Source organism: Gobius niger (assembly GCF_951799975.1).
Source record: "Gobius niger genome assembly, chromosome: 1".
Classification (NCBI taxonomy): Eukaryota; Metazoa; Chordata; class Actinopteri; order Gobiiformes; family Gobiidae; genus Gobius; species Gobius niger.
The window spans coordinates 53,746,541-53,771,508 of record NC_136852.1 but is presented as its reverse complement, the minus strand read 5'-3'; the positions used below and the strand labels follow the sequence as shown (position 1 = coordinate 53,771,508).

The window sequence follows — 24,968 nt, the reverse complement described above, 5'->3', positions numbered from 1 at the left end:
AAAAGTTACTTTGATTCAACGCGATGGGCTACATTAACTATGCCTAAATATGAACCAATGAACATGTTATGATCTAAAGAAGAATGGACATATTGTTTAAACAATGTCACTTTGTACAACTTTGTGCCATGCACTTCCCTGTTCTAAATCAAATTCACACAGTTATTGTCAGCTTTTATTTCACTTCATTGTTTATGACTTGATATGTCTTGTAAAACATTGTCTGAATGACTTTACTGATAACGATTTCTTTTATTTTTCCCTTTTCAGAGCATTCATTGAAGAAGCCTAAAGCCGCAATGGATATATTTCCAGTTTTTAGTCTTTGTAATTTCATGATCTACACCACGCATCAATCCTGTATATCCACATAGCATCAACATTAACCAGAAGAATAAGCACTTTTTTTTGTTTTATACCTTTCAAATATAATATTGATATTTATTTATACACACAATACCTCAAACCACAGAACACGCAGGGCTAAACCTCATAGTATTTCACATTACACTAGTCAATAAGGATGGATTCAACTACATTAGCAGCCTTTGCCACAGCCACAACCGTAGCCCTGGCCACACAGTCTGACATGTCCGGCTACATGTGGCTCCTGATCCTGGGCTTCGTCATTGCCTTTGTGCTGGCGTTTTCGGTGGGAGCCAACGATGTGGCTAACTCGTTCGGGACGGCGGTGGGCTCCGGCGTGGTCACTCTGAGACAGGCCTGCATCCTCGCCACTGTCTTCGAAACCGTGGGATCTGTGCTGCTCGGCGCCAAAGTCAGTGAGACCATCCGAAAGGGGATCATAGATGTCCAAATGTACAACGGCTCCGAACATGTGCTGATGGCCGGATCTGTCAGCGCAATGTTCGGTAAGTCTTACTCTTTCACAGTGGGTTTAGAACGCATCCCTCTACTTATTCTTTTGATTTTGATTTGCCTATGTAATTTGCCTTTTCTTCGTATTAGTGAAGGGTTATTGAGGTAGAGTTTTTTACCAATAGAAAATAAATTGATATGAGTGTGTTTGACGGTGCTCATGTTTTTGACTCAGGCTCTGCTGTGTGGCAGCTGTCGGCATCCTTCCTGAAGCTCCCCATCTCTGGAACACACTGCATTGTTGGGGCTACAATTGGCTTCTCCATGGTAGCCAGGGGTCACCAAGGGGTCAAATGGATGGAGCTGCTCCGAATTGGTAAATACTATATTCTGTTGACACTAACACGAGACAATACTACTTTATTATAATCATTTTTATTTTCGACCGTCTCCTCAGTGGCCTCCTGGTTCCTGTCACCAATACTTTCAGGCGTCATGTCAGCAATCCTCTTCTATTTTGTCCGCAAATTTATTCTGAATAAAGTAAGCCCCCAGAAAATGTTGCTCATATCTTTATATAAGATATTACGGTGTGTGACATTGAGTTTTTGACAGGGCACATTCATTCTTACAGGATGATCCTGTTCCCAATGGCCTCCGCGCTCTGCCTATCTTCTATGCTATCACCATGGGCGTCAATCTCTTCTCCATCATGTTTACAGGCGCACCGCGTGAGTAGCACAATGACACTCACCGTTACGGGTCTCTCTTTCTGTCGAAAGAAGAAGAGAGCAACATACTGTACATGCAAATGTAACTGCAGTGCGTTTGGTCAATGTAAGACTACACAGTCAGAGAAACAGTTATTTCACTTCTCCAAACCTTTTCTTTTGTCAAAATGACCAGAGCTATGTCAAAAGCAAACATGGGCTTTGAAGAAGAGGAAGAGCACAGAGGTTTAAGAGTGCCTTTTATCACTGCGGCACAAGACTGGTCTGTTGGATACTATCTTCGAGGAGCTGCATGTACAGCGCCTGATACTGAAGAACCAACTGACCCTAAAGCCCAGTTTGATATGATTTTAGTCACATGACCTTCGTCCACATTTTTATCTAATAGGCCTGTATTATGCTCAACTGATAGCATATTCTGTCTACTTCCTAGGAACCATTGCTATTGCTAGTCAAGCCATTGCACCATCTGCTGGCAACAAGGGCACTTAGAAATTACAGCTTAACTTGTATTATTAGAAATCATGAAAAAATCAAACAAAGGTGTCCAAAGACAGCTTGTGATTTTTTCCTAAGGTCCTACATTTTGAGAAAGTCATTATGCAGGACCTTTTTATATTTGCATTTCCCATCATGCGTTCATGACATTGCTTTCGCATTTCTTCTTCTGTTCTTGTGTGCAGTGTTGGGCTTAGACAGAGTGCCATGGTGGGGAACCCCGTGTATTTCAGTCGGATGCGCCCTTGTCACAGCGCTCATAGTTTGGTTTGTGGTGTGTCCACGACTCAAGAAGAAGATAAGAAGTAAGTGTTAATATTTCTCAGGCAATTACGCTAAGACTCTATTCACACGAACGATATGTTAAAATTATAAACTTGCATCATTTATTCATATTTTTTAACCTTGATTGTGAGTCAAGTCTATAATTGTGTTTTTTCGATTGATGACTGAATTTTATAATGTGTGCTCTGTAGGAAAAATCGCTGCTGCCCCCTGTGAGACACCGCTGATGGAGAATAGTTGTAAACAAGTACAAGCTGAACAGCCCCAAGCTCCCGCCCCTCCTCCTAAAACACCACCAGCCGACAGCGAGAAAGTGGCCTTCAGACTGGGCGGCTCAGAGGAGGCAGATCTGGACCATAACGAAATGGAAACAAAAGATTTAGATATTAACAACGGTGAGTGTAGAACACAGTAGAGGAATAACAAGTACGCAGAGGTTCATTCTGTATTTAATTCATGTATTGTGAATTAAAGTATTATGTCCATTCCTTAATTTAAAAAAAATGTATGACCTTGGTTACAAAGTGATAATAGTATAATGATATTATAAAAGCTCAAGCTTTCCTTACTGCTAAAAACATTTATAATGGCATCTCCTATGGGGTTAGGGCTCCGTTATAAACAGATTTCAGAATCATAAGCAAAAGCAAAAGAGAAAACGAAAGTAGAAGTAGCACTTGTTTGTCTTTAATGTTGCATCAGCGGGTGTAATAGTGTGAATGGCAGAAGTAGTACTCCTACTTTCCTCAGCCTACAGCCCATCTAAAAAGTGTTTTATCTTTCTGATCACAGATGCAAATTTCTTACGCATCATTCAAATACAGAAAACTCTCTTGATTTAGAATAAATGTCTTTCACCTGACAGGTGACGAACAACTGAACAGGCTGTCATTAACTGTTTAGTTGTTCGGTTGCTGATTTGGCAAAACGTCTTTGCAAAGAATATTAGAAAAGCTATGGGCCTGTAGGCAAAGATATGTAGTTGTAGAAGGATAGTGTACCCGGGGCCGTCTGTTATTCTCATAGTTTATATTTAATTTCTAGGTTTGAATGGCTCTTTTGGCCCCATGATGCTCACTGACCCTCATAGCGGCCGCTCTCACACCATCCACAAAGACTCTGGACTTTACAAGGACCTGCTGCACAAACTGCACAAGACCAAAGTGGGAGAGTGCATTGGGGACAGCGACACCGAGGAGAGGCCCATTCGCAGAAACAACAGCTACACTTCGTATACCATGGCGATTTACGGCATTCAAGGGGAAACTAAGTACAAGGACGTAGTGGATGAGAACATCCAGAGGAGATCCAGGGTGGACAGTTGCAGCAGCTACACCTCGTCAGTGACCACGGGGAGTGCGGCTCAGGATGTGGCTCAGGATGTGGCAGTGGAGACAGCGAAAGAGCCCACTGAGGAGGAAGACGAGCTGGAGATTGACCAACCAGCTGTTTCCCTGCTGTTCCAGTTTCTACAAGTGCTCACTGCTTGCTTTGGGTCTTTTGCCCATGGAGGGAATGATGTCAGGTGGGTATGTGGTCAAACTAATGATATGCAGTCAGACAGAGTAGGGCAGTGCACATTGATCAATTTTCAGTTCGCATGTGCTATTTTTCATTGGGGTTAGGCAAAGTTTAATCCTGGTTTAGTTCTACATGAGCGAGGAGGGGTTATGTGAGCAAGATAGTCCTGTTGTGTTTGTCTATACTGTAGTGTTTTGTACATGGTGTTGTAGTGTAAACCAAATACATAAGTCCGATTTGTGCTGCGATAGACTTGGCTTACCCGGTCTGTTGCTTTTTCTTTAGCAATGCAATCGGGCCACTGGTCGCCCTGTGGCTTCTTTATGAGAGCGGTTCAGTGGTGTCCAATAGTCCGACACCCATCTGGCTGCTGCTGTACGGAGCTGTGGGGATCTGCGTGGGACTTTGGGTCTGGGGTCGTCGAGTGATGCAGACTTTGGGAAAGGACCTCACCCCCATCACTCCTTCAAGGTGTGCAAACATTTTACTCTTGACCATGACCTTTCTAAACTGTGGTTCATGCTTAGTCTATGCACTTGTGTTTTATACTTGTCAATATAATTATCTTGTTTAAAGAGATTATTTCACGTGGTATTTTAATTGCCTTCCAACACTTGTGGTTTTCTTTTTTCAGTGGTTTCAGCATTGAACTTGCCTCTGCTCTGACAGTTGTTTTGGCATCAAATATTGGCCTTCCTGTGAGCACAACCCATTGCAAGGTAAACATAGATTTGTCTGATAAAATCTAATGGTGGTTCAGTGGTTGAATTCTTCCGTTTGTTCATAATTTGCCGTTGGTACCTTATATCAACGCAATAGATCATAAATCACTGTGGCTCCATTGCTTCATTTCGGGCTAAATAAACAGCCAGCTCAGCAATTAACCACAGATGTGTGTCTACAGGTGGGATCCGTGGTGGCTGTGGGATGGCTGCGCTCCAGGAAGTCAGTGGACTGGCATCTTTTCAGGAATATTTTTATTGCGTGGTTTGTGACTGTTCCCATCTCAGGGCTCATCAGTGCTGCCATCATGGCTCTCTTTGTATACATCATCCTGTGAAAACTATTATGTATTTCGTCACTGTAATTTAAATAAGTCATATGAATAGACTGATTCTTTTAATATTCTGTATGGTTGAGAACATTGTTTTTTTTTTATAAATATTGTAGCTTTTCTCATGTGAAAACCATTTAATTTGCTTTTTAAGTAACTACATGAATTTTGATTGATGATTTTATATGACTTTGTATATTTTATAATGGCAATGTAAAATGTGAAATGGTTATTTTTGTTTTTATTTTTTAAGTTTGATGGAAATTAGGTAGTAAAGGTTCAGTATATTTAATTTCAAACGTTTGTTTCGACAATTTCTCCTCTCCAGTGTAACAATGAATTATGCAAATAAAACTGATTTGCCGCACGTGATCTTCCTGCAGTTGATTGCATATCCCACTAGAGGGCGTTGTTGTTAAAGCTATGACTACCTCATCTGTTTTGCTATGAAACCATGACATAATCAACGTACTTGACTGGGTTTTAGTTTTAGTTTTTAGTTTTTTTGTGAGTTTGTGTGTGTTTTTGGAATAAAAACTTTTTTGTAACTATGTGCTTTGTTGTGTTCTTGGATAGCAAAACAAAAACTTTAGATTTAGAATATGTTGTTTATGACTAAAAGGGCGGGACAAGGTCCTAAAATGGGTTCAAAATAAAATAATTTCTCGTAATTTTATTTTTCACGGTGTGTTATGAGGGAGGATGACGGACAGCAGAGGGCGCTGGTATTCTGTTTTTTTTAAGCGACTGTGAATGCAGAAAAAAAATGCAATGAAATGATGCGCTATTATTCTTAATTTGGTCATTTAAACAAAGACTACTTTTCTTTCCTTGTTCACACGAATCCATTGATTGCCTAATAGTTCTATTCCATGCTGTAAACCACACTGAAGTAACCCTCTTCATTTGTCAACACCAGCACTTCCGGAAAGAAAAATCTTTGATAAACAGAAATAAAGTGACAACACAAAAATGAACCGTTTACAGCGTTATTTTCATGCCTTAAGATTGACCCCCCCACATATTATGAAATAACCAAAGTTGTTTTCTGTTAATTAGAAGCTTTATGATGAAATAAAAGGCTATATTTTAAGCCTGGGCTTTATTTTGAAAATGTAGCGGAAGCCCGCTCTTCCTCTCGCTGTTGCGTTTCACACTTTGGGATCCCTTCCACTGGCTGTCCTTACAGGTGCGCTTGGACGTCCGTGCGTAATTCTGTGAGCAACAAGAAATGCGCATTTACTCCGCGATGCGTGATGTAAGCATTACAGAAAAAAAGTGCGTGACTGCAACCGGTTACCCTTGCACCATATTTAGTTAAACCTCGAAACTGGGACATGCGTTCACTTTGACAGCGGACCAACAAGCTGATGTGGTCTCCAGCATCACATACACGGGGATAAAAAACGACGATCGGCGCCAACATCGGACCACTCTCGCTACAGGAGGTGTGTTTGAGAGAGAAAGCTTTATTTTATTTTTTTACACGTAACTCATTGCTTAGCAGACGTCGCACAGGTGCCTTTTCAAAGACGTAAACCTTTTTTTTTTCAGTCTCGAAATCTGGAAATGCAGCGTCTACCTGGCAGATGCGCGAGACCTCGGCTGCAGCCTACAGGTCTGTGCTGGTCTGTATCGCCAGCATGCTTTTGAACCATGAGCACATTGCTTGTAAATAGTAGCAGTGAATTAGCTTAAAGATAGAAATGTGTTTCTTTTGTGTTTTGTTGAATACACTGTCGTTTGTCTTCTATTCCATGTAGGCTAGACTACTGTCCAAAAGTGTAGAGATTTTTCTTTTTCTTAACAATATTCAGGGGGAAAAGACCACTAGTTCACTCTCCACTTCTGCATAATAGTATATAGTACATACTAATAGTGTGACTTATCTATTTATTGTGTTACCTGTGGAATTGTGGAATGTAATATTCCATCTGACAATTTCCTTTCTCTCTTTTGTTCTGTGTAGATCCAGCTAATCTGACTTAATTTGGGCTTTATATCAACCACGTCTACCACCTCAAATCAAGACCTGGTAGGAAGAAGAAAGCCGTTTCGATCACCCCTCCGCTATGACCTACTGCATGACAATGACTCCTCGAAACCCAGCATGAGATAACTGAGAACTACAACTCCTAGAAGCTGATTGTTGAAGCATTTGTTTGGTGCCGGCGACACACCATGTTTCAGTTTCCGAGCTGATTGAAGGAGCCGTGGTGTAGTAGGCAGGCCAGGACTGAACCAGCAGCTGAAGCGCAGACACCACACACATAAGGAAGAGGGAAGATGGCTCGTCCCGGCTCGGGTCTCAGCGGGCTGGGCTACCCCCCTCAGAACCTGGCCCGGGTGGTGGTCTGGGAGTGGATGAACGAGCACGGACGATGGAGACCCTACACAGCTGCCGTGTGCCACCACATCGAGAATGTTTTGAAGGGGGACGCCAGAGGGACAGTGGTGCTGGGACAGGTGGACGCTCAGCTCGCCCCGTACATCATAGACCTCCAATCCATGCACCAGTTTCGACAGGACACGGGTAAGACTGAACCAATACACCGATTCGTTACTGTGGTTGACCCTATAACATGCAAAGTGAAGACGTTCCCCAAAAGTAAAATCCAGCAATATTTTTTAAAGTGGTATAGACTATTATTGACTGTGGATTTGATCACAGCAAACAAATGTGTGTCATTGTTTATTTGTCCAGAACGTTGAAGGTTCTGTTCAGATGTCGTAAGTAGTTACCCACTTTTGTGTGAGAAAGGCAACTCAATCAATATCAAGTTTAATAATAATAAGTTTAAGTAAATAAGAAGCCCCCTCTTATATAAATGATAAAACATGTAAATTGATTGCACTAAAAGCCATAAATGCAAATGCCAAAAAAATCAGCTCTCACTTTGGTCAATTTTGAAACTGAAAAACAATGATTTTTTTTACCCAGTGGTGTGGGCAGTATAAATGATTAATCGTTTATTCATACTGTAGTGTGTTGATGCAGCTGCTGGTGAGCCCTGACCTTGTCTAAAGGTCATTGTGTTTCAGAGGACATGCATTCATCACACCAACCAGTGTTTAGCTGCTCCTCAGTGGTCCCATCTATGAGAGTGATGCTCTCGCTGACGCACATCTTGCTGATATTTTATTTGCTTTTGAAAAGCAAAGGGGTTTTGCTTTTCAGTTTTTCAGTCATACGTATCATGTCAATTGTTGGTCTCAAACAGGGTCATACCTCCTTAGGGTCATAGCGCTCTTCCCGATCCCGTCAGACTCGGAAGCTAAGCAGGGAAGGGCCTGGTCAGTACTTTGATGGGAGACCGTTGGGGAACACCAGGAAGCCTGGGAGGATGTAGTGAGTGAGCGAGTGGTTGGTCGTGGTCGGGGGGGCTGATGGCACAGACTGGTTGCCTCCCTTCTGTCGGTTTAAACCAGGGCAGCTGTGACTACAATAGCAACTTACCACCACCAAACATGGAGTGAATGAATAATGCAATGTAAAGCGTCTTTAAGTGTCCAGAAAAGGGCTATATAAAACCAATGCATTATTATTATCAAACAAGTAATATTTGGTATGAAAGAACGTTCCTCTCTCTTTGTTAGCACTAAGCTAGTGCTTGTCGCCTGAACCTATACTTTAGGCAGTGGTTCTCAGACTCTTCACACAAGCACCACCTCACCAGACATTTGACCTTCCAGGTACCACAAGTCTGAAAAGGGTTTAAAACAGGCCGTAATTGGACTAATTCACGTCTCATCAATATAAACATAAAGAAACAAAACATAAAAATGGCTAAATTGCATTTCTGAAGCTTAAATGAAATTATCTCAGTTTGAGAGTTACTGTAAAGCTTCAAGGTTAAGTGAAATCTAATCAAAATGGCTATTTTTTTGTTCGCAACTGCAGAGTAATGTAATGACAGTACATTGTAAGGCAATGTAAACAATAAACAAACATCTTGCCAGTGTCTCACGATGAAACCTGCTAAGCCTGTAGCTTTTATCCTCACGTTTATGCATCATGTTCAGAAATGCGTGTAAGATACATTGGCCCACCTATTGTTAACGTGCTTCAATGATTTAATGATCACATTTATAAATAATGCTACATTTACCACTGCAGATCCTGGCTGTGCCGGTGTGTATTTTATCACATCTGTGTTGAACTCACCTGCTGCCCTCCTCTTTGAAGCAGACATGTGTGGGTGGTTTAAACATCTGTTGGTCCAAGCTCTCCATCTCTCGCTGTCTGAAATAGAGATCGAGAAATGCTTTGAATGTGCAAAAGCTTTAAAAAAAACACAAAAAAACGAAACTAGACGAACAAGCTTTGATAGTGAAAGTGAAATTTAGCCATAACCCTCAGGGACAGCCCTCCTATAGTCAGGGGTGTTACATATAACTTGAAGAGACCATACGCCACACTCTGATTTGTGATATGTCGTCCTTATTATTATTAATTATTGACAGGTTTATTGTTATTACTGTGGTCATAATTTAATGTTTATGACTATGTAGATACTATAGCAACAATATAATATAAAATACCAATTATGATACAAGGGTTTACATTTCTGTGAGGACTAATTCTATGGTTTTATTTAAATCAAATAATGCAATCACATATTATATTATATATTTTTATCTAATCTTATCCAACAATAGTGTCTTGTGACTCTTGAAACAACAAGGCCGGAGAGGAAAAAAATGCAACGTCCGAGGCCTCAGACGCCAAGTGTTCCTCTGTCAGGTCCTCGAAGAGCACCTGATTATTTTTTTAGTTTACCTGGACCCCTGTGCATTCACCCCATCTTGCTCTTGAAACAGTAGCTGGAATATCATCCAATGTCGTCTCAAGCTTTTGTTAAATTAAAGTTATGATATAGCGCAGCCAATTACATAGTGTTTAAAGCTGCTGCATATATACCAGGATCACTGTTCCAACCTCAGCCTCATGGTTTCAAGTCACTTCTCATTTAGCATCTTTCCATGCTTTTCAACTCCTTTCACCCTAAACTGTTCTTTCTATTCTAATCTTAATTGTTAACAATCATGATTTGGTCGCTGTGTAGTTCTCGTTTTTGATGCAGCCGTACAGCTTTGTTGTTACAGAGCGTTCTGTCTCAAAAACACAGATAAAAAGATAAGCCTACAGAATATACCTAATATTGTGCCATCCTGCTGCGTTATCGGTGGAGACAAAGCTGCTCTGCGTTGGTTTGATATGTGGTACACTGAAGCGGCAAAACAATACAGACGTGGTTGGCTGAGTTTCTGCTGTTCTGGTCCCGTCAGACCGAACACACCACATGTGTCTGAATCTGCCTGTCTGAGAGACGAGCCACTGAGCTGTGCGTCATGGCCCAAGCAGGGTCTGGTCCGACGTTTATCTCTCCTCTTTGTGCAGGTTTTGTGCAGCCCCTATTCACCTGGGATTAGCCTGCCCCACACTTTTCTGCACTTAAAACTGTCTGAATCTTTGTTTGAAATGCAATGCAAGATATTGGCCCAGTCTCCTAAGGGGTAAGTAAAAAAGGGGTAAAAAAATAACTTTAACTTAAATTTTTCATCATAAAATAAAACCATGTAGCTGATTCATGAACTTAGCCATATCTTTTATACAAACCTCAGCTCAAACAATAACAAAAGCTTTCCTCCAGTATCATTTAAAGTAACAGGCCACCGTTTTTCCATACTGAGATATGTTCTTACCTGAGCTTAGATGAGTTGATGCGTACCTGTCTGGTCTTTGTGCGTGCGGTCACGCAAAAAGACCAAAGATGTTGTTAGCATTTAGCCTCTCCTTGTTTCCTCTATGGGGCCAAACGGGGGTGAAGTTAGAAGCGACCAAGCTCTTCCACGTTTCCTCCATTTAAATACAGTTACATGAGTAGTTACACGATCCAGGTATAGTTACACAAAATTAAACATGTCGATTTTCTAAGCAGATAAAAAGGGGCACTATATTGTGAGGCGTCCATGCAGTGATATATTGACTTCATTGAGCAGACGTCGAAGTCCTAAGGTGCTATTACGCCTTACACTATAGTACCCCTTAAGGAAAACGTGGAAGAGCTTGGTCGCTTCTAACTTCCCCCCCGTTTGGCCCCATAGGAATATGCTGGGAGAGGCTACATGCTAACAATATCTTTGGTTTTTCTGCGTGACTGAGCGCACGCACAAAGACCAGACAGGTACGCATCAACTCATCTAAGCTCAGGTAAGAACATATCTCAGTGTGGAAAATGGTGGCCTGTTCCTTTAACACTCAAAAGTCTCCCATTGTCTCATCCAAACTTTAAAACTCGGTACTGTTTCTGCCAAAGAAATGTCTTTAACCCTTTGCTGGAGCAGGTCATTGCTGTTTAATGTCCCTTATGGAATTTACATAATACTCTTGCATGTGAGTCTCTAGTTGTAGCCACAACAATCAGATCCACTATTGGCAAGTTATCAACTACAGCACTGAATAAAAAGAATAATTGTCTTTATTCTCGCCAACATTTTTTTGATGAAAATAACGGTCCACAGTACAGCTCAAAGATACATTTAACCCTGCAATAGATAGGTGGAACCAAAACACACTCTGAGCCTATAAAAATACTACCACTTGAACATATATTATACATATTGCAGCTAGAGAATTGCTGGTACCTTGTTTTGTTTCTGCAATTATCTGCAGTATTTTAATATTTTTCTTTTAAACATAAATATGGATCATGTGTTCTCACTTGTGTCCTTAATAAAGATTGACTGAATGAATATATGTCAAACAGGTCAACAATATCTGTAAAAATAACATTGTACATCAATTTTTACATGGATATGTCCAATATGCGCTTTATAGGACCTTTGTCTTACCCAAATCTATCATTTTGACTAGCAACATGTGGGGCAATGTGACTGTGGTGCATATAGGAATGCTTAGCTTAACCCCCTGATGAACGTAGCTTCATCATCAGGGGGTTAAACCTGTCGATTATAAAGTGTCATGATGATTGTTTAGATTGACCATAGTAGGGATTGCGATTTAATTAAAATTTCGAATCCCTAGAAGACATTGCTACAAGAATGCATTTTAAAATCATAGATAGATAGATATGAAGGCCGGGTTTGGTCATTTTATATCCAGATTGACCCAATGCCTTGTTGTACCCAATTCTTGTCTGGTTGCGGGATGACATTTGTTTTACTGTTTAAAACCAGACATTTTGTGTAAAGCAGTGTTATTCTACATTAACAAGCATCAAGTTTGTGTGGTTTGTCTTAATGTGACAGTAAGGCTCCTATTTTCTCCCCGAAAGAACTGAAATTAGCTCATAAAGATATTCATGTAAGAGTTGGGAAGTTAGAAATGTGGCCGTTAAGTTGTACTTTTGCTCCATCGTGAAGTTTGTCTTCTGCCTTTGGGGCAACTTGTCAGGAGCTGTTAGCTATTAGGTTCATGGTCAGGTGTACTTGCTGGAGTAACTTCCTGGATTGTGTATGTTTCAGGCTTATGGTAAACTTTATATTTAAATAGTGCAGCCAAGTAAACTTTCTTCTCCATTTCCTGGCTTTGTTTTTAATCCATGACATGTTTTTGTACACTCTTACCAAGTGGAGAAACTTGTTTGGAGATAAACTTAAAACAAACTCAAGTGCTGTGTCCGCTATGGTGCCATGTGTGTGTACAATTCTGTCGGTGGGATCTGGTGTGGTCCTCCCGCCACTATAGGGGAGCCCTTTTTTTTCTTTGTGGCTTTAGGAGGGGCTCCTGTGGGACACAGTCATGCAAAACTACCATGACAGCATCTTTACAGCTCCCTCTAATCACTGCACAATGACGACAGCAAACACACCGCAGACGACCCAACCAAAGCCCTTTACGCCCAAACACATGTGCGTTCAGTTAGCTTTCATAAACTTTAACTTGATACTGCTCTGGTCAGCGAGACGTCCATTGTGGAAAAGGTTTAGGAGTTTAAATACTGTGCCCTAGAGTAATTTACTCACTCTTGATAATTGAGGAGAAGCCTGAATAAACCAAACCCAGCACTGTTTAGAACTGGCAAAATGGCACTTAAATTCCACGTGAACAAAGCATATGTTTGTTTTATGTAAACCTGGGCGGTGGAACGGAAAATGTTGCGCTCATTCCAACCTCTGGAGCATAATTTATAGTTATAGTTTGCAATGGAATCAGCTCAGAAAGGTTATATTTTCGTCTCCAATGTTGTTACAAAAGGGTTGCACCACTGGCCTATAAAAAGTCCACAAATCACTGGTGGAGGATTGCAAAAGTCGGTTCGGTCTTTGGATCAGAAAGTCACCAAAACTACAACACTGAGTTACCTCCATCGCCGCAGATTTTATGCCGGTGTTGTTCACGTGGGGCACTGTAATTTGGTTGGAAATATGGCTAAAGGCAGGCCGCGGAGTCGGACTGGCCCTTGTCCAACTAGATCGATTTGCTCCCTCCCCAGAGAGGTGTTGGGACCTCTGAACACTGCTGTGGACTGATCCCCTTTCACTACACCCACTGCCAGCGCAAACACACAGTCTTATCCGCCACTTTGATCCTATACCAACTATCGAGGCCAGTCTGATGGCTTTTACTCTGCTGTTATTTCTGCTGCTCGCAGGGTTTAAGCACTCGCTGCACATCGATTCATAGTTTTTAGAAACAAAAGGCGGCACGAAGCAGAAAGTCAAGTGTGTATGCCAGTGTTATGCAACTAGAGTAAGGTCCGTCCTGTTGGGAGCAGTGGGCACCTGCAGCGACCCATCTCCAGATCTTGAGCTAAGCTACTTCAGCAGCGTCTAACAGAAGGATTATCCTATTGTGCATGTTTAGGTTGAAGGAGGGAATTTGAACATTTGACAGAAAGTAATTCAAACTGGCATTAAATCAAAATGTCTTGAACAATCTGAACAATTTGTACTAATACTAAGCTGGGACAAAATATCGGATCCGATCACTGCAATACCACAATACTTTATCAAGTATCGCGATGCTTTCAATGCTTGTGTTTGGAGGCATTTTTATCACACACTCCTTTGTTTTCCAGTAACAGCTGCACAGCACACTTTGAGTTGATGTACTTTCCAATCTTAACACTTTATAAACTTTGGACACATTTTAAGGTAAACATAGTACTTATCATAATTACTTACTGTATCGCAATACATATCGGTTCAGCCCGATGGTTATCGTGATAGGTATCGGATTGTGACAAACGTGGATCGTCTCAGACCTAATTTTTACAGCATACATTTATCAAGAACACAAAAACTATGGTCTAAAACTAATTTGACTGCAGTTCACACGGAAATTTTCACAATTTTTTACCGTTGTGTCCAATTTAGTTTTGAATATCAAAATGTTGCAAATCTTATGAAGTTAATAAGCCAAGATTTGTATCATTTGTGGCATTAAAGCGGAACTAAGTAACTCGTGCCCCTAGAGGCCATAAGCGCCACTGCATGTTGCGTTTTTTAACTTGTTAATTGTCTGTGAGAGTAAATATTACGCTGACAGAAAAGACAAAGGGGAGAGGGATATTGTACATCCAACTACACAATGGAGATAATTTTCCTTTCAGTCAAACTTGGCTGTAAACACTGCTGAAGTGGCGCTAGCAAGCGGTTAGCTTTGCCTGTTAGCCTCTTAGCTTCTTTTTTGTGATTCTATTAGTGTGTATTGCGCCTCCGACCCGGAGGCAGGGATGTTGCCAGTGTGGTTTTCTGGCCAGAGACACCAGGGGGAGATGAAAGACCATCCCATTAACACTTGTATTACCCCCAGAGGGACTACGAAAAGGATTTATTAAGGTAAACAAGTTACATAGTACTGCTAGTATAGTATTAAGGCATTGAAATGGCATTAAAAAACATTAAATATGACTCTCTGCTGCCCATAGAAACCCTGTCTAGGTGGTCTGTCAAATGAGTGTGATTAAAAATGTTATGTTAATGAACATGTCAGTGGTTAAATCTGCACATTTTTCATTTCTATGTGTTTTTTCTTGTTACCTTCAACTTGGGTTCTTCAATTGATTTGGACTGGACACAGATTTGCACTTGATTCAGATCTTTTGTGCGTCTTTGCCCTTAAACTCCCACATGAGCTGATGACTAGCCGTCAGTGGATTGTACTGAAACACTCGAGATTCAACCACATCTCTGCTAACAGCCTGTACCTTCGAGGCTTACGGTCATAATAAAGGAGTGCGACAAAATGACCACAGTTTCTGAATGTTTTTATAGTTCATCTGTTTGTGTTCCTCGTACGGTGCCGTTTTTCCCACTATTTCTTGTCTGATTGGCAAAGTGTTTGTGTGGGAGTGTAGGGTGGACTAAAAATAGTTTGTAATAGCAGATTAAATTGTCTCCACGCGGGCAGTTTTCCGGGCCTCGGAGACTGTTGCCATAGCTTATTCTCGCTATGCATCATTTCATGTCAAGATAGTTAACGGGTTGCCATAGGTACTGCACAGCGAAACTCCTTCCTAAGCAAAACAAAAAAAAACAAAAAAAGTATAATACAGAGACATCCAAATTTAAAAAGTGATCTTGAATTTGATAGGCATTTTTCATCTGGTCTAAATGACAACCAGGTTTATGGGAGCCGTGGTTTGTGGCAGTATTACTTGTCGGAGAACATTTTAGGGCCACTGTTATTCCTGTTTAAGTTGTCTTAGTCCTGGTTTAGATTTGGCTTGAAGCTATATGAACTAAATCCTGACCAGCATATTGACAAGAGCTAGAGAAATATAGGTTGCAAGTTTGCTGATATCAGTCCTGGATGTCTATCTTGTTTGAAAGCGATCCACATTTGCCATGAATGTAATGTAATGTCTTTGATCAGGGATCTCTTATGTAAAACAATGTATTATATAAATGTAAACAGTGAAACATTGACATAATCATCATTTGCATTGGTTCAATTGTTAGAAGTACAGCCTAGGGCAGGGTTAGGGCCGACCCTCCAGCATAAAACCTCTGGCCCTTAAGATGAATTTGAGAATTATTACTACTATACTGTTAATTCCTTTAAAGTTTTCAGGTATAATACTATATTTGGTCATATAAGATGTACAGCACTGGTATTTGTGGTGCTTTACTTTGGGCTGCAATTGGGAGGTTCGGCCCTTGGTATTTTGACAACGAAAAAAACAGCCGAACACTGGCCTAGGGGTTCATTAAGATTAGGCAGATAAGATAAGGCAGAGATTGAGCTGGTTAAAAAATCTGGGTAGTGAACTTCACTGCTGGTTTACACCTGGCTTGGACCTGTGTAGTGTGTACTCTATCATGGCTGTCACGATGATTACTATATCGACTTACCGTTCAAAAGCTAAACGATGCCTGTTTTGGCTCAGTGTTTATTGTCTGTACATTTATTAACCTTTTTTCTTCATATTTTCTTTTTAAAACTTAGATTTTTAACCGAAGCATAGTGGGTTACATTATATTTCATGTTTATTGCAGCATTTTATAATGTGATTTTGCTGTTGAGTTTACTGTCATTTGTATGCTTTAGAGTTGAAAGTATCTCGTAGAGTCAGTTGTTGCAATATTTTCCTGCCTCAACTTCAACATTTGTGTATGTTTTTTCTTAAGCCTTATATTTCTGAGTTTGTACTCGGTGAGAAAAGTCTTAAACAAACTAGGAAAGGGGATTTACTGCATGTCTTGTGTGGCTTTTGATAGCGAACCATTAAGCACAATGTTGTGAAAGTGGCCCCATGTGTGACTGCAGAGATAACCCTATCAGAGGCTGCTGGCTGCCGTGGATGCAACTGGGCCATTGTTTGTTTTGGTTGCGTGAGAAGTGTGAGAAACCACCTTTTCTGCAGACCTCATGCTCCAAACCCTAATTGTGGTGCACAACAAGCAGACAGCACCTCTCAAGGCATGATCCCATGGCTGTTTATGTGCAGCCACTAAACTGCACTTGTGGTCTGTCTAATCTAGTGGAGCATATGTTGCCCTTTTTTTTTTTTCCTGAAACGCCATGTGCATCCTTCGTAGTTGACGAGTAGCTTCATATGCACTAAGTGTGCGTGGGAACTGTTTTGGTGGTCTGTAGGAGGAAGCCGTAAAAAGGATTCCCGCTCGTGTGTGCTAAAAGGTCAGGTGCTGTGTGCATCAGCACCGACTGTGAAATCCCTGTTGCGTCGCATTTAGCTGCGAGAAGATGTGAGTCTCAAACTAGTGAGCAGAAAATAAGTTCCCTTCTTTGAAATGTCCTTTGGCTGACCCTGTTGCATGCAAGAAAAATCACATTAGTACATCTTGTTTCATCGTGTAAAATTGCTGTGTATTTTGAAAATTGGTCTCAAATAAGTCTATATAAAATCTACGTTTAAATTCAGCATTTTATTAAAGCTGTTGTGGTTTTGAGCATGTAGCATTGCATGGATGAGAGAGATAGTGAGAAGTTGCTGGGATTGGAGCTGGCAGGATCCTGTAAGGACACGACTAGGTAGATAGATAGATAGGTAGGTAGGTAGGTAGGTAGGTAGGTAGGTAGGTAGGTAACATAAATTAAATCGTGTCCACAACGAACAATGATATCGCGATAACAATATGGCCCACCACTACTAACTACAAGCCTGGACCACAGTTTTGCCACACAAACGGCTGCATTTGCATTGAGTATAATTAGCAAGCGAATGTCTACCATAAAGCCCACATGGTGCGGTGATATCAGTGTGCTCAGGTGTCTTCACCGACCCTAAGCAGCTGGCTACCTTCCACATGAATGGCGTCATGAAAGGGCCTAGTTTAGCACAGAGGCGAGTATGGAGGAGCTGAGTGGCAGAGGTGAGGCGAGGGAGGGTTAGAGGGAGAGAGAGGGAAACAGAGGCAGAACAGAGGGGAGAGCTGGAGCGTTTCTCTGATGGAAAGTGACAGTTGGGCGACGGGGGGATAATAACATTGAAAGACCCTCAGCTGTGTGCACATAGGCTGCTCTTTCACTCTCACACGCTTCAGTCTTGTTAAGATGAAATGTACCATGTAAGCCACCTCTGCTGGTTTAATCTGTCCATTTTGCATCATCAACTATTTCTGTTTTGTGGAAATTGGACAAATGCGTCCAAATGTGAGTTCATATTTCTATGCCATCATTCATTCTTAGGTGGTTCATATGTGAGGCAGGTGTGAAAATCATATTTGATAGGAGCACTTTTATATCTCTCTCGCTTAATGGACATTATGATTCATTTTGAGGTGGTTCTCGAACACCATTTTGACTCAGATTCGGGTGTATTCATGGCTCTCCCACTATAAACTACAAGTAGGCTTCCTGCTCTTTCCAAGACATTTCTACATAAGCTTGATGAGTCATATTTTTTATGCATTTTCATTTTGTTCAGAACATGGTGAACTGTAAATGTTTGGGAAATACACTAAAGAATCAAGGGAAAACCCAAGTCATTTTGTTTTTATTGTGTTGAAATATCATCTTGGCCACTAAATGTCTTGCCTTGCCAGCCTCCTGCTTTTTGTATCCGTTCAAATGCAGGACCGTCTGAAACTTTGCGAACAGCCAGTCAAATCTGGAAAGGTTTTATTAATCCAATCACAAAACACGCTGTCATGACAGCAAGACTGAATTAACCACCTGTAAAAAAATAAATAAAAAAAATCTTAAATGTACTTAAAGGGACTAGATCAGGGGTGGGCAATTCATTTTCATAAGGGGCCACATGAGGAGCCTGAATTGAGTCGGAGGGCCGCACCAACAATAACTCAAACTTATATCGGGATATAAGTATAATATATCGGGAGTGTATCGCTGGGGTCCATGAACAAAAGCTCCAAAATAAAAAAAAATGTTTTGATTGGGAAAATACATTGAGGACTTTTTTTCAATATCTATAAATTATTTCAATATCTATAGATTATATCTATATAATCTATAATGATGAGCCTGGCAGGACTGTAGCCTCATAAAAACGGCTTACACTTTACAAGCCTGTGTCACAAGTCTCTGCTACATTGTAGTCAATATTCATTCACTCCGCACTCCGTGGTAGTAAGCTACTATTGTAGCCACAGCTGCCCAGGGGCAGACTGTCCATTTCCCACTTGCAAGTCACACAATGTGTTGTTTATATCTTTATATCTTATTATGCCAGTGCCCTTTGCTGGACACCTGTGGAATTCTTTACTTTTATTCTTATTTAATCTGCCCCCTAGTGGCTGGAGTGAGCACTCTGGTAATAAAAATAAAAAATCACAACTCCGCACAGGAATGAGCTAGAGACTTACTTTTTTTTTTGACATGCTTATGAATTTATGCCCTACAAGTTATGGGCCGGACTGAATCATCTCGCGGGCCGGATGTGGCCCGCGGGCCGTACTTTGCCCAGGTCTGGACTAGATTGAAGTTGTCATTTTTATACTCGCTACTGCCACCTCAGGTCTTTCGCGTAACTGCAGTTTCTATATTAAGCTCCTGCATGACGGTACTTCAGACCCGATTTAACACCTTTTTGAGTGACAATGCAGGATTTTAGCGGCAGCTGTGGTGAATAGCTCATTCTACACAATAAGACATAGCTGTGTAGTCCCTTTAAAGCAGTACTATGTAGCTCATGCCCCTAGAGGCCTTAAGCGCCACTGCAGGTGTCGTAGCATGTTACGCTTTTTTACTCATTAATTGTCCGTGTGAGTAAATACTACACTGACAGAAAAGACAAAGGGAGAGAGCGATATTGTACGTTGTACCACAACTCAATTACACAATGGAGATCTTTTTTGCACTCAAACTTGACTGGAAATACTGCTAAAGTGGCGCTAGCCAACAGTTAGTTTCTTCTTCATGTTTCCATTAGTATGTATTGCGCCTCCGACCAGGAGATAGGGAAGTTGCAAGGGTGGTTTTCTGGACAGTGACATTGGGGGGAGATGAAAGACCCATTAACACTTTCCCCAGAGGGACTACGAAAAGTTACTTAGTTCTTCTTTAACAAGATGTGGACGCTTCCGTCCCAAATGCTAGAAACATCTGTTGCGCATTCTTGTTTATTTCCATTTCTCATACATTTAAAATCTGAACCGAGTTGCTAAAGACTCCTTGTATCCTTCAGTTTTTGTGGCAAAAGCGACAGAGATCGTTCACATTTAGCTCCGCTCTTCAGGCTGATGCATCGTAAAACCACTAACTCCCTTGTTTTTAAAATAAACAAGCTGCCTGTGTCATATTCTCTGATTGGTTGATATGCTTGTCAATCACGCCCATCGGGAAATCGCCCCTGATCCCAGACTACACATCTTTGTAAAGAGTATGAAATGCGCTTCTTGGGTGAACTCCACTTAACTCACATAGTTGCACATAAGTGTCATAACTTCCTGTCATTTTTGTTTCTTAAAAAGCTTTGAGAAATTGTGAAATTGTGTGATGTCATCTTTATTGAGATTGTGTGTAGCTTTTGATACGATCTGTTGCTATTGCGATAAGGAGCTGTGTTTTCTTGGCAGATGTTTAAGCTTTGTGTGCCAGATGCTCATTTTTACTGTGCATACTCCTTTTCATCAAATAATTTCTGATCCTAAAAATAGAATCAAGTCATAATCTAGCATTTGCCACCGCTTTCATTTCTTGGATATCTCTGTCATTTGTATCACACATATAGGCTACAGTCTGCTGCCTTGACCTTGTTCACCGTTCTTTTGTATCAGTCCTGGAAAGCCATTGGCAATCCCCTGGCATTTGAAAGGGGACACAAGCCTCCATCTGATCCAGCCAGCCGCTTTCATCTTCTTAAGTGGATATCTTACTACACGATCAGGGAAGGAGCTCTAAATCTACCCGGCGCTCCGCTGTGGGTCTGGAAGGTCAGCCACTCCGGAGAGCGGGAGTCTGTTAGCACTCAGCCGCTCCTGGAGGCATTATACTGCACTTTATGGTCATTTTAACACCTTCTGCTTCTATAGATGTACAGTATATCCTTATAAACCAGGGATGTCTAAACCAATTCTGCTTCAGGTGAAATGCCAAAAGGCTATAGCTTCAACAGTAACCCAGTGGTCTGAAGGAACAAAATTTAAGGCCAACAATTATACACACCACTTTGGATATGGCTATGCTGATATTATAGGACATTCTGCATATTTTATGGGAATAAGATCCTTTAACCAAAAAGGAGAAAAATCCGAGGCACTGCTATACCTGGTTAAAAGTCCTTTATTTCAAGTGGACATGCCATGTCATGTCCACTTGAAATAAAGGACTTTTTTGCTTATACTTACGTTTTGATCCTCAAGAGCATCTGACCTCCTTTACAGACTATTCTACCCACTGAAGCGATCACTTTGTTCCTCTCAAAGATAGCTTTTTTAAAAACTCTATTACATTACGTCAAATCAGCCATTTCCAAAGTCCGGAGCTTCGTGGCCCCCCTATCAATACAAAAATCCCATGGGGCCCCCCAAAACATAAGAATTATATTCATAACAATTTGTCATATTTGCTTAAACTTAGATATAAAATAACAAATAACACTGACTGTTAGGGCTATGTAGACAAGGGTTTGAGGCCCCACTGCAGTGACTCTGACGACCCCTGGGGCCCCAGACCACTGCCTTAAATTGTTAGTATACTTTTTGGCTTCATATTGCTTTTTATCTTGTTTAGTTATATTGCCCTATAGTGTTAATTTTGGGTTTTTTTTGCACCAAAAGTGTGAGGGTTTAATTTGCTTAACATGTGGCAGGATTGACATAAGACGACTGAACTAAACTGAACTAGAAATGACTTGGTAGAAATGATTTGTTGACCCGGAAATTCAACTTCGCTGCCCTAACACAAACCTGCCCGTGCTCCCAGTGCGAGAGTATGTGGCCGGTGAACACTGAGCCAAGTTGATGGCTTTTTCTATTGTTCTGTGCATTGTCTCCCTAGAAAAACACTCCCTTTGCCAACTTCAGCTCAGCCCGCAGCATGACAAATCTCTAAAGCTCAAAGCAGAGTGGGTCCCTCAAAGGCAGACAGTCATCTTACCGAGCCTAAGCTATCTATAGGACAAAGGAAAGCGTTTGAGTGCTCGGCTGTATCTCGCCTCACACATGTTTTCCATATTCAGAGGCTTTCACGTCCACATGCTACATTTATCCATGTGTAACTTGGACAGTGCTTGCCTGGCCTTTGAACATTCCTCAAGTGAATCTGTTTTTCCTCTATTTCTCTATTTCTTTAGAAGCTGGAGCCTGTCTGAGCAACAACAAGAGATGGGAGCTGAATTAACTACCATCGTTAACAGTGGTGTTAAAGAATGTAAGCCTGGAATTATGAAGGTCTTGTCTGAGTAATGATGATTAAATGAAAAAGCTGAACTCTCTTAGTACCTCAATGGCAGCTAAATTAAAAAGACTGCTGCTAACTCACTGCTAACACAAACCAAAATTACAAACAAAATAACTTTGCTAATTGAAATTTAGGTACATTCAGAAGCTGCTATTGTCACATTTTCTCTTTCATATGCTTCTTTTTGGCCTTACCACCTTGTAAGCTGATTAGTAACTGGATGGGAGACCATGAGGGCATACTTTGTGGCATGCGAGTCAGTGGTTGGTTTCTGTCAGTCTACCCCTAGGGCAACTGTGGCTATATACAGTGCGCAACTTGCCAGCACAGAGTTTGAAGAGATACTTTTGTGAAGAGCTTTGAGTGACTTGTATTATGTGAAAAGCTGTTTTGAAATTCTCCACCTGCACTCCGCCTACTCACTGTTTGATGGATTTCTTTCCTAATTTCTATAAATCCTCACAAAGGATTACATGTCTGCCCTCCTTTTTACATGTGAAATTCTGCTCGATTGCGTAATATGTTCACAAGATGTCCACTATCCTGCGCATGCTTTCTCAGCCCATCACTTACTCCGATTGTTCCTAGCTGGGCCACTCACTGGAATATTAATGTGTTTCTCTGCCGTGTCTCTGTGTCACCTGTAAAGTGCTTCTAAATCACGGTTCCTGGGGCGAGGCCAAGTCCGATGAGTGCCAGGCGCGTGGAGCATCCTGCAGCGGGATGTGTCCTGAGTCCGACCAGTGTGACGCACTGTTGCACCTTCTCAAAATGGCCAACACACTATAGCGCTTTCCCCCCCGGAATATTCATTATTGATGGTGGCATGGAATGTGGATAGAGATTTATATCACAAACGCCTTGAGATGGATTTTTATTACTGAGCTACTGGTGCTAATAATAGATGTACTAAACCATTATGTAAAGGGCACAACAGATAGGCAGGTTGGGTTGGGTTCAGTGACATAACACTGGCTGACCAAAACAACGTTGCCATCTGGATTTTATCTAACTGTTATGATCTGGGGTTGCTGCAGGTGGTCAGATTGAGGTTCAACAACACTAATGTGCCCAAAGAAATAGATCAGCTGGCCACAGGTCATTCCCTCAGTGGATTTCTTCTACTCTGATGGCAGGAGTATATTCCAAGATGACAATGTCAGGATTCATTGTTCAGACATAGAGAAAGAGTGGTTCAGGGAGCATTAGACACAATTTTCACACTTGGTTTTGCCACCACAGAGTCCACCTTTTGAGATTCATTGGGATGTGCTGAGAAGGCTTTGCACAGTGGTCACACTCTGCCATCATCAATACAAGTGAAAAATGACAGCATGCCACAGCGAAAGTGTGCTATAATCAAAGCTAAAGGTGATCCAATTAAATATTAAAGTGTGTGAACTTTTTATGTGGCTTTTTTTTTTTTGGTCAGGCAGTGTATGTTGTTTTTATGCCAATAGTTATACATTATTGGCATGACATCAGCTGTAAAACATTAGATTGAAAATAAAGTGAGATCTTAAAGCAGTACTAAGTAACTCTTCCCCCTAGAGGCCATAAGCGCAACTGCAGGTGTAGTAGCAAGTTACGATTTTTTAATGTATTAATTGTCTTGGAGAGTAAATACTACGCTGACAGGAAAGGCGAAGGGAGAGAGGGTTACTGTACATCCAATTATACAATAGAATTATTTTTTTTCACTCAAACTTGGCTGTAAATACTGTTTAAAGTGACGTTAGCCCGCAGTTAGCTTTGGTCGTTAGCATGTTAGCTTCTTCTTCGTGATTACATTAGTGTGTATTGCTTTCTCCGCACCGGGGGCAGTCAAGTTGCAAACATGGTTTTCTGGCCAGAGACACCAGGGGGAGATGAAAGACCCTCCAATCATCCCATAAACACTTGTATTACCCCCACAGGGACTACGGAAAGGATTTATTAAGGTAAATAATTTACTTAGTACTGCTTTAAAGTACCAGATAAAATCATGTTGCTGCTATATATGCTTTGTGAAAATTTCTACAATTCCACCATTTTTATTTTGTTCTTTTACAGTATATCTCAAGTTCAACTTACTGCAAAGAATGGTATAAAGGAACATTCCAGGTTGTATGTTGGGCATTCCATTTATATCAAACAACCTTTTATCCTAGTGGATTTTGTAATGGATTATCAAAGTATTAAAGTATCAAAACATTTGGAAGACCATGTTGGGATTGTAAGCTAAACAGCAACATCTCTGAGGAGACAAGCTGGTGATGTCCCGCACCCTTTACCAGTCCAATCTAGAAAGAAACAAACCTGCTAACAATTATGTCGCATGTTTTTAAAAATATTTTGGTAATAAAAACACACAATTAAATTAATGCTTATATTTTATTCTATTTATTGGACAAAAACCTGTGCCAACATAAAAGAACATTAAAACAAAATGATTTTCTAGTCTTTCTTGTCCAATGCGTGGGTCATGGTAAAACACATGTAGGGGACTGTTGTTCTGGAAAGCCACAGATAACACTCTTCCTAAAAGACACTTTCCCATGATGAAGCCGTCTATAATTCAGCACTTTCCATTTCCTCGATCCGCAGTGGAACTGATGACCTCAGACCAAGTGCTTTTGTGAATAAGTCGGTCTGGTCCTGACATTTTCACTCTGGATAGAGTTCAGTCTTTGTTGCATTTCTGATCCATCGCTACCTGACCCTGATTTTGTTGCAGACCGTGACATTTACCTCCTACAAGAAGAAGGTGTTTCTATGACTACTAATG

General features: G+C 41.0%; 2 protein-coding genes across 4 annotated transcripts in view; both read left to right on the top strand.

The window, feature by feature from the left end:
- Nucleotides 1–523: 523 nt before the first annotated feature.
- On the top strand, nt 524–4,914 carry slc20a1a (solute carrier family 20 member 1a; the record flags this gene model as incomplete). Its single annotated transcript, XM_079569856.1, has 10 exons — nt 524–872; nt 1,055–1,195; nt 1,277–1,362; nt 1,454–1,550; nt 2,234–2,353; nt 2,525–2,728; nt 3,378–3,858; nt 4,140–4,325; nt 4,489–4,573; nt 4,759–4,914. The coding sequence occupies 10 exons, from the start codon at nt 524–526 to the stop codon at nt 4,912–4,914; spliced, it is 1,905 nt and encodes a 634-aa protein (XP_079425982.1).
- Nucleotides 4,915–6,064: 1,150 nt separating this feature from the next.
- The window catches only part of dtx1 (deltex 1, E3 ubiquitin ligase), a 59,498-nt gene continuing 40,594 nt past the window's right edge, over nt 6,065–24,968 (top strand). For 2 of the 3 annotated variants that reach the window (XM_079578591.1, XM_079578589.1), the window contains exons 1-3: nt 6,065–6,356; nt 6,463–6,536; nt 6,878–7,441. In XM_079578591.1, the coding sequence (XP_079434717.1) occupies nt 7,195–7,441 (247 nt within the window). In that variant the 5' untranslated portion in view covers nt 6,065–6,356; nt 6,463–6,536; nt 6,878–7,194. Of the gene's footprint in view, nt 6,537–6,877; nt 7,442–24,968 lie in introns of all 3 variants that reach the window. The other variant, XM_079578590.1, reaches the window with a different exon arrangement.